Source organism: Phyllobates terribilis, unplaced genomic scaffold, assembly GCF_046119375.1.
Source record: "Phyllobates terribilis strain yellow unplaced genomic scaffold, ASM4611937v1 Scaffold_11__3_contigs__length_659146591, whole genome shotgun sequence".
Lineage (NCBI taxonomy): Eukaryota > Metazoa > Chordata > Amphibia > Anura > Dendrobatidae > Phyllobates > Phyllobates terribilis.
The window spans coordinates 384,891,933-384,905,012 of NW_027362771.1; the positions used below are offsets into that span (position 1 = coordinate 384,891,933).

At 42.8% G+C, this 13,080-nt stretch overlaps 1 protein-coding gene across 4 annotated transcripts in view; it reads right to left on the minus strand.

The window, feature by feature from the left end:
* The window catches only part of TCF12 (transcription factor 12), a 312,588-nt gene that overhangs the window by 171,958 nt on the left and 127,550 nt on the right, over window positions 1-13,080 (minus strand). For all 4 annotated transcript variants that reach the window (XM_073652985.1, XM_073652986.1, XM_073652989.1 and 1 more), the window contains exon 4: window positions 7,698-7,771. In XM_073652985.1, coding sequence (XP_073509086.1) covers window positions 7,698-7,771 — 74 coding nt within the window. The remainder of the gene's footprint in view (window positions 1-7,697; window positions 7,772-13,080) is intronic.

The following is a 13,080-nucleotide window of genomic DNA, read 5'->3' on the forward strand; positions in this document are numbered from 1 at the left end:
TGGGGCAACCTGATACAAAGCACCACATTATCAATGAGTGTTTGTGCATTGATGCAATCCATGGTGCATTCATTTTTCACATATGAAAAAAACAAACTGGTTTCTCCAACCCATTAAACTGCAAAATATAGACAAAGAACCCATGACATCCATATGCTATCCATTTTTTTCCAAAGTGACATTCATGAGTTTGATCCACAACAAGGATCAAAGTATTATGTCTCAGATTTTTTTTGGGTAGACAATTGGTCCGCGAAATAAAGGACGAGTGAGAAGGCACATTCATTGTGATGGTTGCATGATCTATCTGCAATATTAAAGGTTAGCAGACGAACAACAAAAAAAAAAAGTCTGCGATAGAGCCTCAATGGTACGTGCACACATCTTTTTCAGGCAGGTACGCAGCGGTATACACATGAAAAAGCAGCAGGTAAAAGCTCAAAAGAATAAACACACGCATTTCCATGTAAAAAACAACTTGCTGTTCATATGTTCAGGCTTTAAAGTGTATCAACACATTTCCAAACACTGCCACGTGGTTAAATGAAGTGAACTGACCATTCAAGTGTTTTCTGCTCTGAAGGTGCTCTATACTTTACAGTACAAGACAAAACGATAGCACAAAACTACTGACGGTCAAGAACGACCTAAAAGTGCTCAGGAAACTATAAAAAGAAAAAAAAAGACTCTTTCGGAGGAAAAAAAAGCTGGAGCTTCCCAAAGAGTCTTCCACTTTCAGAACTAGGTGGTTTCGCCAGCCTGAAAAAAAAGTGTGTGTTTCTCGCTAATCGTTGCCTCTGTTCAGCAGAAGCTGAAATGTAATCAAAATACGCTAATTAGAGTACTCTAATGCACTAGGTTTCTTGGCCACACCAAGGGTGCACAATTTGCCCACGGGTTTTCCATGGCCCGAGTCCCTCACTAGTGCTTGCTTGTAAGGAGACAGCACAGTCTGCACAGAAAGCTCAGACAACGCAAGGCAGTTCATCACCGGTGAAGGAGAAGGTGGCATGTAAAACCAGTGGGCGGAAGGGTGCACAGAGTCTCTTGACCCAATCAATTGTGCACCGAGCACCCTAATATGTATATCTCAATGAAATCTGTTTCGGTAAAACAGATGCTAGCAATTAGAACACTAAAGGTAGGGCCAGAAGGTGCAGCCACAGTGGCAACGCAGCCAAAGTTCCACTCTCTGTAATGGGCAATTGCCGCATGATTTTGTTTCACAATCAATTTTGTTCATTGGCCTGCAACAAAAGCCTGAGGTTCAGAGTGTAGCCACCGCGGAAGGCAGCGTCTGCCTGTACCCTAAAGGTGCAATTTTTATCGGTGAATACGCCTTAGAACACTGTGGGGCCGATCACTGTTGCATTTGCTCCTTTTTTGTCTAGCTTTTGGTGGTTTTAGCCCGTTTTTAATTTGCGCTGAATTCTTCTTAAAAAAAAAAGGCATACACAAAAAAAAATAAAAAATAGACTTTATAAGCGTCCGCTTGTGGGATTTTTTTTATGTGCGCCATTGAGTTCGGAATTTGGAGCTTCCCAATGTTTTCGTTTGATCATTTCTCATTTTCTGAAAAGTAACAAAATATTTGTGAAAATGTACTTTAGCTTTTCCCTAGAGTAATGTTATGTACGCCAGAAAATTTAGCTGATTTTTTTGTGACGTTTTACAAAATGGGCGACTTTTGGCACCAAGAGGTTGCAAAGAAGGTTAAAGCAAAATAAACAGCATATGCTAAATTCATGAACTGTGTGCGCCCTTTTGAAGACTTTGGTGCAAAAAAGGGACTTAAACAGTTTGGGTGGACAGACAGGACAGATCTTTCCATACAAGTGCTTCTCATTCCCATAGCTACAGTCACAGGCTCAGACCAGAAAACAGATGTTGTCAGGTTAGAATAGGGAAAATGTCTCAGGAGAAGGCTTTTTTTTTTTATCATTCACAGCAGGAAGAAAGAAGTCAAGCACATTCCCATCATGCCTAGTTAATACATGTAGGTTTCAGAAACAGCTTGTAAAGTTCTGTTTATGCATAACCTTCTTCAGAATGGGTTTATTTAGGCAAGTCCCATACATGGAGATTCCTACAAGTTCCCCAACAGATCGTCTCCAATATAATGCACAGTGGAAACAACAGTGATAAAAAAAAAAAAAGTAGAGGTAAAAACCAATGGTGACCCTGGGGACGCATTAGCAATTTTATATGCTTTCATTTCATGACCGTAAACTATTGCTCACTGTATATCTGACAGGGTAAAAACTTTGAGAAAAAAATAACATTTTTTGCCCTCCCTTTAAAGTATACACTGGAAGAGCTCTTAAAATATACATCAAGAGGGAACCAAAGAAAATGAACAACTGTTTAAATAAGGTTTTTGTGTTATATATGCGTAATATAATATCATTATTATTATTTTATTGCGATGTTATTTTCACTCGTATCACAATCTGATAAAAATATAAAGCTCATGTGCACAGGCTCTTGCAAAATTCATCAACCCTACAATGGTTTCTTTAGGTTGCATGATATACTAAACAAAAACACACATATACAGTTATATGAAAAAGTTTGGGCACCCCTATTAATCTTAAGCTTAATGTTTTATAAAAATTGGTGTTTTTGCAACAGCTATTTCAGTTTGATATATGTAATAACTGTTGGACACAGTAATGTTTCTGCCTTGAAATGAGGTTTATTGCACTAACAGAAAATGTGCAATCTGCATTCAAACAAAATTTGACAGGTGCATAAGTATGGGCACCTCAACAGAAAAGTGACATTAATATTTAGTAGATCCTCCTTTTGCAAAAATAACAGCCTCTAGTCGCTTCCTGTAGCTTTTAATGAGTTCCTGGATCCTGGCTGAAGGTATTTTTGACCATTCCTCTTTAAAAAACAATTCCAGTTCAATAAAGTTTGATGGTCGCCGAGCATGGACAGCCCTCTTCAAATGATCCCACAGATGTTCAATGATATTCAGGTCTGGGGACTGGGATGGCCATTCCAGAACATTGTAATTGTTCCTCTGCATGAATGCCTGAGTAGATTTGGAGCGGTGTTTTGGATCATTGTCTTGCTGAAAGATCCATCTCCTGCGTAACTTCAACTTTATCACTGATTCTTGAACATTATTGTTAAGAATCTGCTGATACTGAGTGGAATCCATGCATCCCTCAACTTTAACAAGATTCCCAGTGCCGGCATTGGCCACACAGCCCCAAAGCATGATGGAACCTCCACCAAATTTTACTGTGGGTAGCAAGTGTTTTTCTTGGAATGCTGTGCTTTTTTGCCGCCATGCATAACGCCTTTTTGTATGACCAAACAACTCAATCTTGGTTTCATCAGTCCACAGGACCTTCTTCCAAAAAGAAATTGGCTTCTCCAAATGAGCTTTTGCATACCTCAGCCGACTCTGTTTGTGGCGTGCTTGCAGAAACGGCTTCTTTCGCATCACTCTCCCATACAGCTTCTCCTTGTGCAAAGTGCATTGTATAGTTGACCGATGCACAGTGACACCATCTGCAGCAAGTTGATGCTGTAGCTCTCTGGAGGTGGTCTGAGGATTGTCCTTGACTGATCTCACCATTCTTCTTCTCTGCCTTTCTGATGTTTTTCTTGGCCTGCCACTTCTGGCCTTAGCAAGAACTGTCCCTGTGTTCTTCCATTTCCTTACTATGTTCCTCACAGTGGAAACTGACAGGTTAAATCTCTGAGGCAGCTTTTTGTATCCTTCCCCTGAACAACTATGTTGAATAATCTTTGTTTTCAGATCATTTGACAGTTGTTTTGAGGAGCCCATGATGCCACTCTTCAGAGGAGATTCAAACAGGAGAACAACTTGCAAGTGGCCACTTTAAGTAGCTTTTCTCATGATTGCATACACCTGGCTATGAAGTTCAAAGCTCAATGAGGTTACAAAACCAAAAAAGTGCTTTAGTAAGTCAGTAAAAAGTAGGTAGGAGTATTTAAAAGAAGAAAATGATAAGGGTGCCCATACTTATGCACCTGACAAATTTTGTTTGAATGCAGATTGCACATTTTCTGTTAGTACAATAAACCTCATTTCAAGGCAGAAACATTACTGTGTCCAACAGTTATTACATATATCAAACTGAAATAGCTGTTGCAAAAACACCAATTTTTATAAAACATTAAGTTTAAGATTAATAGGGGTGCCCAAACTTTTTCATATAACTGTATATACACACAAATACTTGCTGCCCTTGGGTGGTCCATGACCAAGCATTAACAAAAGAAGAACTGTGTATTTAGATTAAGCAATGATAAACACATCTGCAAATGTTTTTGGCACTATAGAAAATCAATTACAACCAAGAACTACCCTGAAGAAAATGGAAAAAAAAGCAACAAACAGGAACTGATGGCACAAGAACATGACATTGGAGACGACAAACAACTAAACCACTATAAACATAACATCTTATAAGTTATTGTTGTATATGGCCATTTATAAACTATTGCAAAACCCGAACAAAATACAAGTCATGGATCTGAAAGAGCTCTCCAAAACAATAAGTAAAAATACACAGCTGTCTACAAAATGTTTTAACCCATTAACCATCTACTTCCTTTTCAGTCCTGATCCAGCTCCAAACACCCTGACACAGTCCATGATGTACGTCTGCAAACTGCGCTAGTGCAGAAACAGCACCACACCTGCCTAGTATTGCAAATCCACAATCTAAGGCCACGGCCCCACTATCAGTATTTTGTCAGTAATCGGAGTGGGAGCCAAAACCACGTGAGGAACAATCAGAGAAAAGGTATAATAGAAACAAGTCACCAATTCTGCATTTATCACCCACTCCTGGTTTTGACTCCCACTGAGAAAAAATACTGACCGAATACTGATAGTGGGGCTGTGGCCTAACACCTTGTATTGTTCATGCTTGTATGGTGGAAGTAAAGCTGAACTTTGGGATCCTGAAAAATGCAGCAAGAAAAGCAGCAAAAAAGCCAGCAAAACCTGCTTTTTGTCAACAGCTTTTTACTGCCTAGAGATCAGGTTTTGGTTGCAAAAAAAGCAGTGTGTGAACATAGCCTTAGTGTCACGCTTTTCCCCTGTAGAGTAACTCTCTCCCACACCCCAGTACACAAAAGTCAGGCCAAATTCACTTAAATAAGTGTCGCTGTGATTGCCTGAACATCTGGATGACTGCGAGCTGTGGTGCATGAGAAAAAATTTGAAATTAGCACGTAGTCTACTTTACTCTTAGGACCCTTCAATACTTTAATGTGCTCATCCCGTATACAAATAATTAACAAACATACACACAAATACATATATATCTACAGTACAGACCAAAAGTTTGGACACATTCTCATTTAAAGATTTTTCGGTATTTTCATGACTATGAAAATAGTACATTCACACTGAAGGCATTAAAACTATGAATTAACACATGTGGAATTATATACTTAACAAAAAAATGTGAAACAATTGAAAATATGTCTTATATTTTAGGTTCTTCAAAGTAGCCACCTTTTGCTTTGATGACTGCTTTGCAGACTCTTGGCATTCTCTTGATGAGCTTCAAGAGGTAGTCACCGGAAATGGTTTTCACTTCACAGGTGTGCCCTGTCAGGTTTAATAAGTGGGATTTCTTGCCTTATAAATGGGGTTGGGACCATCAGTTGTTTTGTGCAGAAGTCTGGTGGATACACGGCTGATAGTCCTACTGAATAGACTGTTAGAATTTGTATTATGGCAAGAAAAAAGCAGCTAAGTAAAGAAAAACGAGTGGCCATCATTACTTTAAGAAATGAAGGTCAGTCAGTGCGAAAAATTGGGAAAAATTTGAAAATGTCCCCAAGTGCAGTTGCAAAAACCATCAAGAGCTACAAAGAAACTGGCTCACATGAGGACCGCCCGAGGAAAGGAAGACCAAGAGTCACCTATGCTTCTGAGGAGAAGTTTATCCGAGCCATCAGCCTCAGAAATCGCAGGTTAACAGCAGCTCAGATTAGAGACCAGGTCAATGCCACACAGAGTTCTAGCAGCAGACACATCTCTTCAACAACTGTTAAGAGGAGACTTTGTGCAGCAGGCCTTCATGGTAAAATAGCTGCTAGGAAACCACTGCTAAGGACAGGCAACAAGCAGAAGAGACTTGTTTGGGCTAAAGAACACAAGGAATGGACATTAGACCAGTGGAAATCTGTGCTTTGGTCTGATGAGTCCAAATTTGAGATCTTTGGTTCCAACCACCGTGTCTTTGCGCGAAGCAGAAAAGGTGAACGGATGGACTCTACATGCCTGGTTCCCACAGTGAAGCATGGAGGAGGAGGTGTGATGGTGTGGGGGTGCTTTGCTGGTGACACTGTTGGGGATTTATTCAAAATTGAAGGCATACTGAACCAGCATGGCTACCACAGCATCTTGCAGCTGCAGGCTATTCCATCCGGTTTGCGTTTAGTTGGACCATCATTTATTTTTCAACAGGACAATGACACCAAACACACCTCCAGGCTGTGTAAGGGCTATTTGACCAAGGAGGAGAGTGATGGGATGGTACGCCAGATGACCTGGCCACCACAGTCACCAGACCTGAACCCGATTAAGATGGTTGGGGTGAGCTGGACCGCAGAGTAAAGGCAAAAGGGCCAATAAGTGCTAAGCATCTCTGGGAACTCCTTCAAGATTGTTGGAAGACCATTTCCGGTGACTACCTCTTGAAGCTCATCAAAAGAATGCCAAGAGTGTGCAAAGCAGTCATCAAAGCAAAAGGTGGCTACTTTGAAGAACCTAGAATATAAGACATATTTTCAGTTGTTTCACACTTTTTTGTTAAGTATATAATTCCACATGTGTTAATTCATAGTTTTGATGCCTTCAGTGTGAATGTACAATTTTCATAGTCATGAAAATACAGAAAAATTTTTAAATGAGAAGGTGTGTCCAAACTTTTGGTCTGTAATATATATATATATATATATATATATATATATATATATATATATATATACACATGCATACATACATAAATACACACACACACTCATATGTATATATAAATATACATTTTGGAGGAAAATTGGGGTGCATCTTATAGACCGAAAGTAGCTTCCTGGGGAGGGGGGGCAGCGGCAGGAGGCAGGCAGGAGGCGGCGCCTGCGCAGATTGAGATCTCGACACGGAGATCTTGTCTCACGAGATCTCAGCTCCCAAGATCAAAATCTGCGCATGCGAGGCCTCCAGCGGCCATTTTCGCGTAGTCCACCGCATAGAGAATATGGAAGTGTGGGGGCTCCTGACTTTCACAAAATGTCTGCGGAGCCCCCGCACCGCCAAGGACAGTTAAACACCCTCTCTTACCATCCTGGGTATCGTACCTCCGGACATCCCCTCCTCCAAGCGCAGGACCCGCAGCATCGCCTGCAGTATCACCCGACTCCTGCCGCCGAGCAACGCTGAGCAGCCCCTTCTTCCAGCCTGGGATGGGACTCCCAGCATCACCCTGCAGCGTTGCACTTCCGAATGCCTCCAATGTCCCCGCTCCACCACCGCCGCCGCTCCTCGCCTTGATGCATTACTTTTTTTCCCCTATATTCCGCCTGAAAATTTGGGGTGCGTCTTATAGTCCGAAAAATACGGTAAACCTACCAGAACAAGCTGATATGTAGGCAATAGATGCAATACTAGTTTCTTCACTATGATCACTCATGCTTACCCTTGTTGATTCAAAGGAAGGGCTCATCTGACCACTTGTCCCCCATGACGAAGTACCAGACCTTTCATCAATACCTAGAAGAAGAAAAAAATATTTAAAAAGACAGAAGTATTTACTAATTGATTAGACTGTGTAATGAAAGATTTAGGCTTTGTTCACATGACAATTTATCTTTTCCGTTTAGAACATGTGCATTGATGTTTCAAACAGAAGCAGAGATGAACCACTGATTTATATTGGGTCTGTCTGGTTTCCATTTGTTGTTTATTTTTAGAATGGGAGAAAGCAGGCAGGACTTTTTCTTCCCTTTTAAAAACTATACACCAAACAGAAACCAGACGGGCACCATCTAAATGATTGAGATCCATGCTTCCATTTGAAACAGGAATGCATAGGATTTTAATTCTGTTTATCTGTCCCAAATGGAAAAGATAAAAGGAGACACAAGAACAGAGCCTTAGCTGCAAGGATATAAAGAAATAGGTCAACTGGTCATTCCTGTGATCTCCATTTTGTTTCATATATTTTTTTTATGCAAAATATTACCTAAATCTCTAGTATAAGAAAATATACACATCTGCCAGATATTTCCACCTAAAATCTAGCAGTTCTCGCTGTATCAGCTGCTTCCACGGTTTTGAAAATAAAAGTCTAAGGGGTAACGTTTCTCCTTGTGGAGAGTGACATACCGGCTCTGGCAAGGTAAGGTGGCTTATTCGCCGTGCAATGCTCCTCTGGGAAATTTAATATGCAAATTGCCTCTTCAGAGAAAAAGAGAACTTGAACTCTATAGCGCCACCTATTGAAAGCAGCAATCCTACAAGTCACAATCAACCCTTTAACGAGTCGTGCAATAAAAGTTCAATTTGCAGATTCCATAGGGGTGGTGTCTTAGCTGTGCAATCTAACAGTTTTGCAGCATTCCATGTCAGTGTGCAAGATCCAAATATATTGTGAGTCAGGAGTCTGTGTCCATCACCTTAAGTGTCCATTGCTTAAGTGTGAGAAATATGAATTAATTCTGAATTGAATCTGAAGTGAACTGAAGGTAACTGGATACGAAGTCACAGTAAACAATGTTTGTCTTTGTTTTCACTCTCACCCCCTTAATCCTTCACTTCTTACAACCACCCCTAATCCCTACACCTAGTAAGGAACTCTTCATCTCTCCCTCCATTCTCCCCACCCATCTCACCTCCTCCTCAGAGCTATTCCTCAACATACAATCCTTTGTCTCCAAACACAGACAGCCACCTCATGCCCTCTCCTGCTCCCACCTACTAACACTTTCCTTGCTTCTCCTTACTGCCGGCGACATCTCTCCAAATCCTGGCCCTCCTCACCACATCCCCACAGTCACTTTCACCTCCTACCCACAATCTATCCCAAACTCTCGTAACCCTTCTAACCTTATACCCATCCGCCCAGCCCCTGCTTCCCCAATCCCCCTAACAGGAGCTCTATGGAACGCTCGCTCCGTCTGCAACAAACTTTCCTACATTCACGACCTCTTCATCACCAACAAGCTTTCCTTCCTCGGCATCACTGAAACCTGGCTCACCCCCTCTGACATGGCCTCTCCTGCAGCACTTTCGTATGGCGGATTCCACCTCTCCCATACCCCCCGCCCCACCGGCAAGCATGGTGGAGGAATAGGTTTCCTCCTCTCAGATAACTGCTCCTTCACCCATATCCCACTGACACACTCAATTACTCTCCCCTCTTTTGAGGTGCACTGCGTGCGCATCTACTCCCCCTCCAACCTCCAACTGGCTGTCATCTAACGCCCCCCAGGATCAGCCACCACTTTCTTTGACCACTTCACCACTTGGCTACTTAATTTCCTCTCCGTTGACATCCCCACTATCCTCATGGGCGACTTCAACATCCCCATTGACACTTCCCGCTCAGCCGCCTCTAAGCTTCTATCCCTCACTTCCTCCTTTGGTCTTACCCAGTGGTCTTCCACACCCACCCACAAAGACGGCCACACGCTTGACCTCATCTTCACCCGCCTCTGTTCCCTATCTAACCTCTCTAACTCACCTCTCCCTCTCTCTGACCACAACCTACTTACATTCTCTACCCTCTCCTCTCCAGGGCAACAATCCTCACTTCACAAACTTGCATACCCTCGCAGAAATCTCAAACACCTTGACCTACACTCACTCTCTGAATCCCTTCTCCCTCTTACAGACATTAGTTCCTTACATGATGCAGATGTTGCTGCCACTTTATACAACACCACAACAGCTGCAGCTCTCGATTCGGTCGCCCCCCTCACACATACCAAAGCTCGCACAATCAACAGACAACCCTGGCACACCAGCATAACTAAAGAACTGCAACGGGCCTCCAGGGTTGCTGAGCGTAGATGGAAAAGGACCCACTCCAATGAGCACTTCATCGCATTCCAACAGTCCCTCACTACCTTCAAGTCCACACTCACTGCAGCAAAACAAACATACTTCTCATCTCTCATTTCCTCCCTGTCTCACAACCCAAACAACTATTCAACACCTTCAATTCTCTCCTCCGTCCCCCAGTGCCTCCTTCCTCTCCTCTTATTTCAGCCGAAGACTTTGCCTCATTCTTCAAACAGAAGATTGACACCATCAGACAAACCTTTTACCTAAAGCCCCCACAGCCCCTGCCCACACCTACTCAACCCTCCTCCTCCAAAACCACATTCTCCACCATTATGGAAGATCAACTTTCCTCTTTACTCTCCAAATCACACCTCACCACCTGTAAACTTGACCCAATCCCGTCCCACATCATCCCAAACCTTACCACTATCTTCATCCCAGCCCTAGCCCACCTCTTCAACTTGTCACTAACAACTGGTGTCTTCCCCTCATGAGTCAAACATGCCTCAATCACACCCATCATCAAAAAGCCCTCCCTTGACCCATCCTCTCTGTCTAGCTATCGCCCCATATCACTTCTCCCCTATGCCTCAAAACTACAGGAACAACACGTCCATTCTGAGCTGTCCTCCCACCTCTCCTCCTGCTCCCTCTTCGACCGCCTTCAATCTGGTTTCCGACCGCACCATTCTACTGAAACTGCACTGACCAAAGTTACCAACGACCTACTAACCGCCAAATCTAAGAGACACTATTCTGTCCTCCTCCTCCTAGACCTGTCATCTGCCTTCGACACAGTGGACCATTCCCTCTTACTAAAAACTCTCATCTCTCGGCATCACAGACTTGGCCCTATCCTGGATCTCCTCATATCTAACAGACAGGACATTCAGTGTCTCTCACTCACAGACCACCTCCTCATCTCACCCCCTATCTGTCGGTGTCCCCCAAGGTTCAGTTCTAGGACCCCTGCTCTTCTCCATCTACACCCTAGGCCTGGGACAGCTCATAGAGTCTCATGGCTTTCATTATCACCTCTATGCTGATGACACACAGATCTACCTCTCTGGACCTGATATCACCTCCTTACTAACCAAAATCCCACAATGTCTGTCTGCTATTTCATCCTTCTTCTCTGCTAGATTTCTAAAACTTAACATGGACAAAACAGAATTCATCATCTTTCCGCCATCTCATTCAACCCCCCCAACTGACCTATCCATCATAGTCAGTGGCTGCCCACTCTCCCCAGTCCCTCAAGCTCGCTGCCTTGGGGTAAACCCTGGACTCTGAACTCTCCTTCAAATCACATATCCAAGCCCTTTCCACTTCCTGCCGACTCCAACTCAAAAATATCTCCTGGATACGCACATTCCTCAACCATGAATCTGCAAAAACACTAGTGCACGCCCTCATCATCTCCCGCCTTGACTACTGCAACCTCCTGCTCTGTGGCCTCCCTTCCAACACTCTCGCACCCCTCCAATCCATCCTAAACTCTGCTGCCCGACTAATACACCTGTCCCCCCGCTATTCCCCGGCCTCTCCTCTCTGTCAATCTCTTCACTGGCTCCCCATTGCCCAGAGACTCCAGTTCAAAACCCTAACCATGACATACAAAGCCATTCACAACCTGTCTCCTCCATATATCTCTGACCTAGTCTCCCGTTACATACCCGCACGCAACCTCCGATCCTCACAAGATCTCCTTCTCTACTCCCCTCTAATCTCCTCCTCCCACAATCGCATACAAGATTTCTTCCGTGCTTCCCCTCTACTCTGGAACTCTCTACCCCAACACATCAGACTCTCATCGACCGTGGAAACCTTCAAAAAGAGCCTGAAGACCCACCTCTTCCGACAAGCCTACAACCTGCAGTAACCACCACTCCACAAATAATGCTGCACGACCAGCTCTACCCTCACCTACTGTATCCTCACCCATCCCTTGTAGACTGTGAGCCCTCGCGGGCAGGGTCCTCGCTCCTCCTGTACCAGTCGCCGTCACATTGTGTTCAAGATTATTGTATGTATACCCCTTCTTCACATGTAAAGTGCCATGGATTAAATGGCGCTATAATAATAAATAATAATAATAATAACGGATAAGAGCTTTGTAATTTATTTATCCACACGTGAAAATCATTCAGAAAATGTTGATGGTAAAAACTCAAATGCTGACTAAACACTGACAAAAATCTTAGGCTATGTTTACACATGTTTTTTCAGCAATTTTTGATGCTTTTTTTATGCAAATTTGAAGCTGCGTTTTACAGTACCAGGAAAGTCTATGAGATTCCAGAAATCTCATGCACACAGCTTGTTTTTTTTTATCAGGATTTGTGCTTTGCATGTTTTTTTGCAAAATAGAGCAAATAGTCACTTCTTTCAGAGTTTTTCACCCATTGGAAGTAATGTGCAGTGAAAAAACGCCTAGTGTGTACATAGCCATCAGGTTTTGCTGGGTTTTTAGTAAAAATAAGCAAGTACAACAGTATGTGAAACACATTTATTTTTGTGATTTTACCATCTTGTCTTGGTCACTGAGATGGTAGTTTGTATTGGGAGACTTTCATTAAATTAGTGATGTGTACAGTGTAAACACTGGCTGAGCTACGTGTGAGATTGAACAATACCTGAGGCCAGGGCCGGACTGGAACGGAAGCTCAGCCCTGGCATTTGGGAGCACACAGGCCTACCCAGTGAGTGGTAAATGTGAAATATTTTCGGCACATTTTTTAAATAAAAATTGCAGCAAACTTCACTTCATCATCGACAGACAAAACTGAATTGACAACGTAAAATATAAATTTACCCCCATGAAAATGTTAATTTCTTTCAACTGGAGGGATGGACATATTTGTAATATAGGTCTCCATGATCCCAAAAATGCAGTTTAATAGTACCAGAAAAGTGAATGAGATTTCTGAAATCTCATGGAAAAGCAGCTTATTTTTCCTTACAGATTTGCAGCAGTTTTATGTCTGCAGCGTCTAATCTTTCAGCATTTTTGC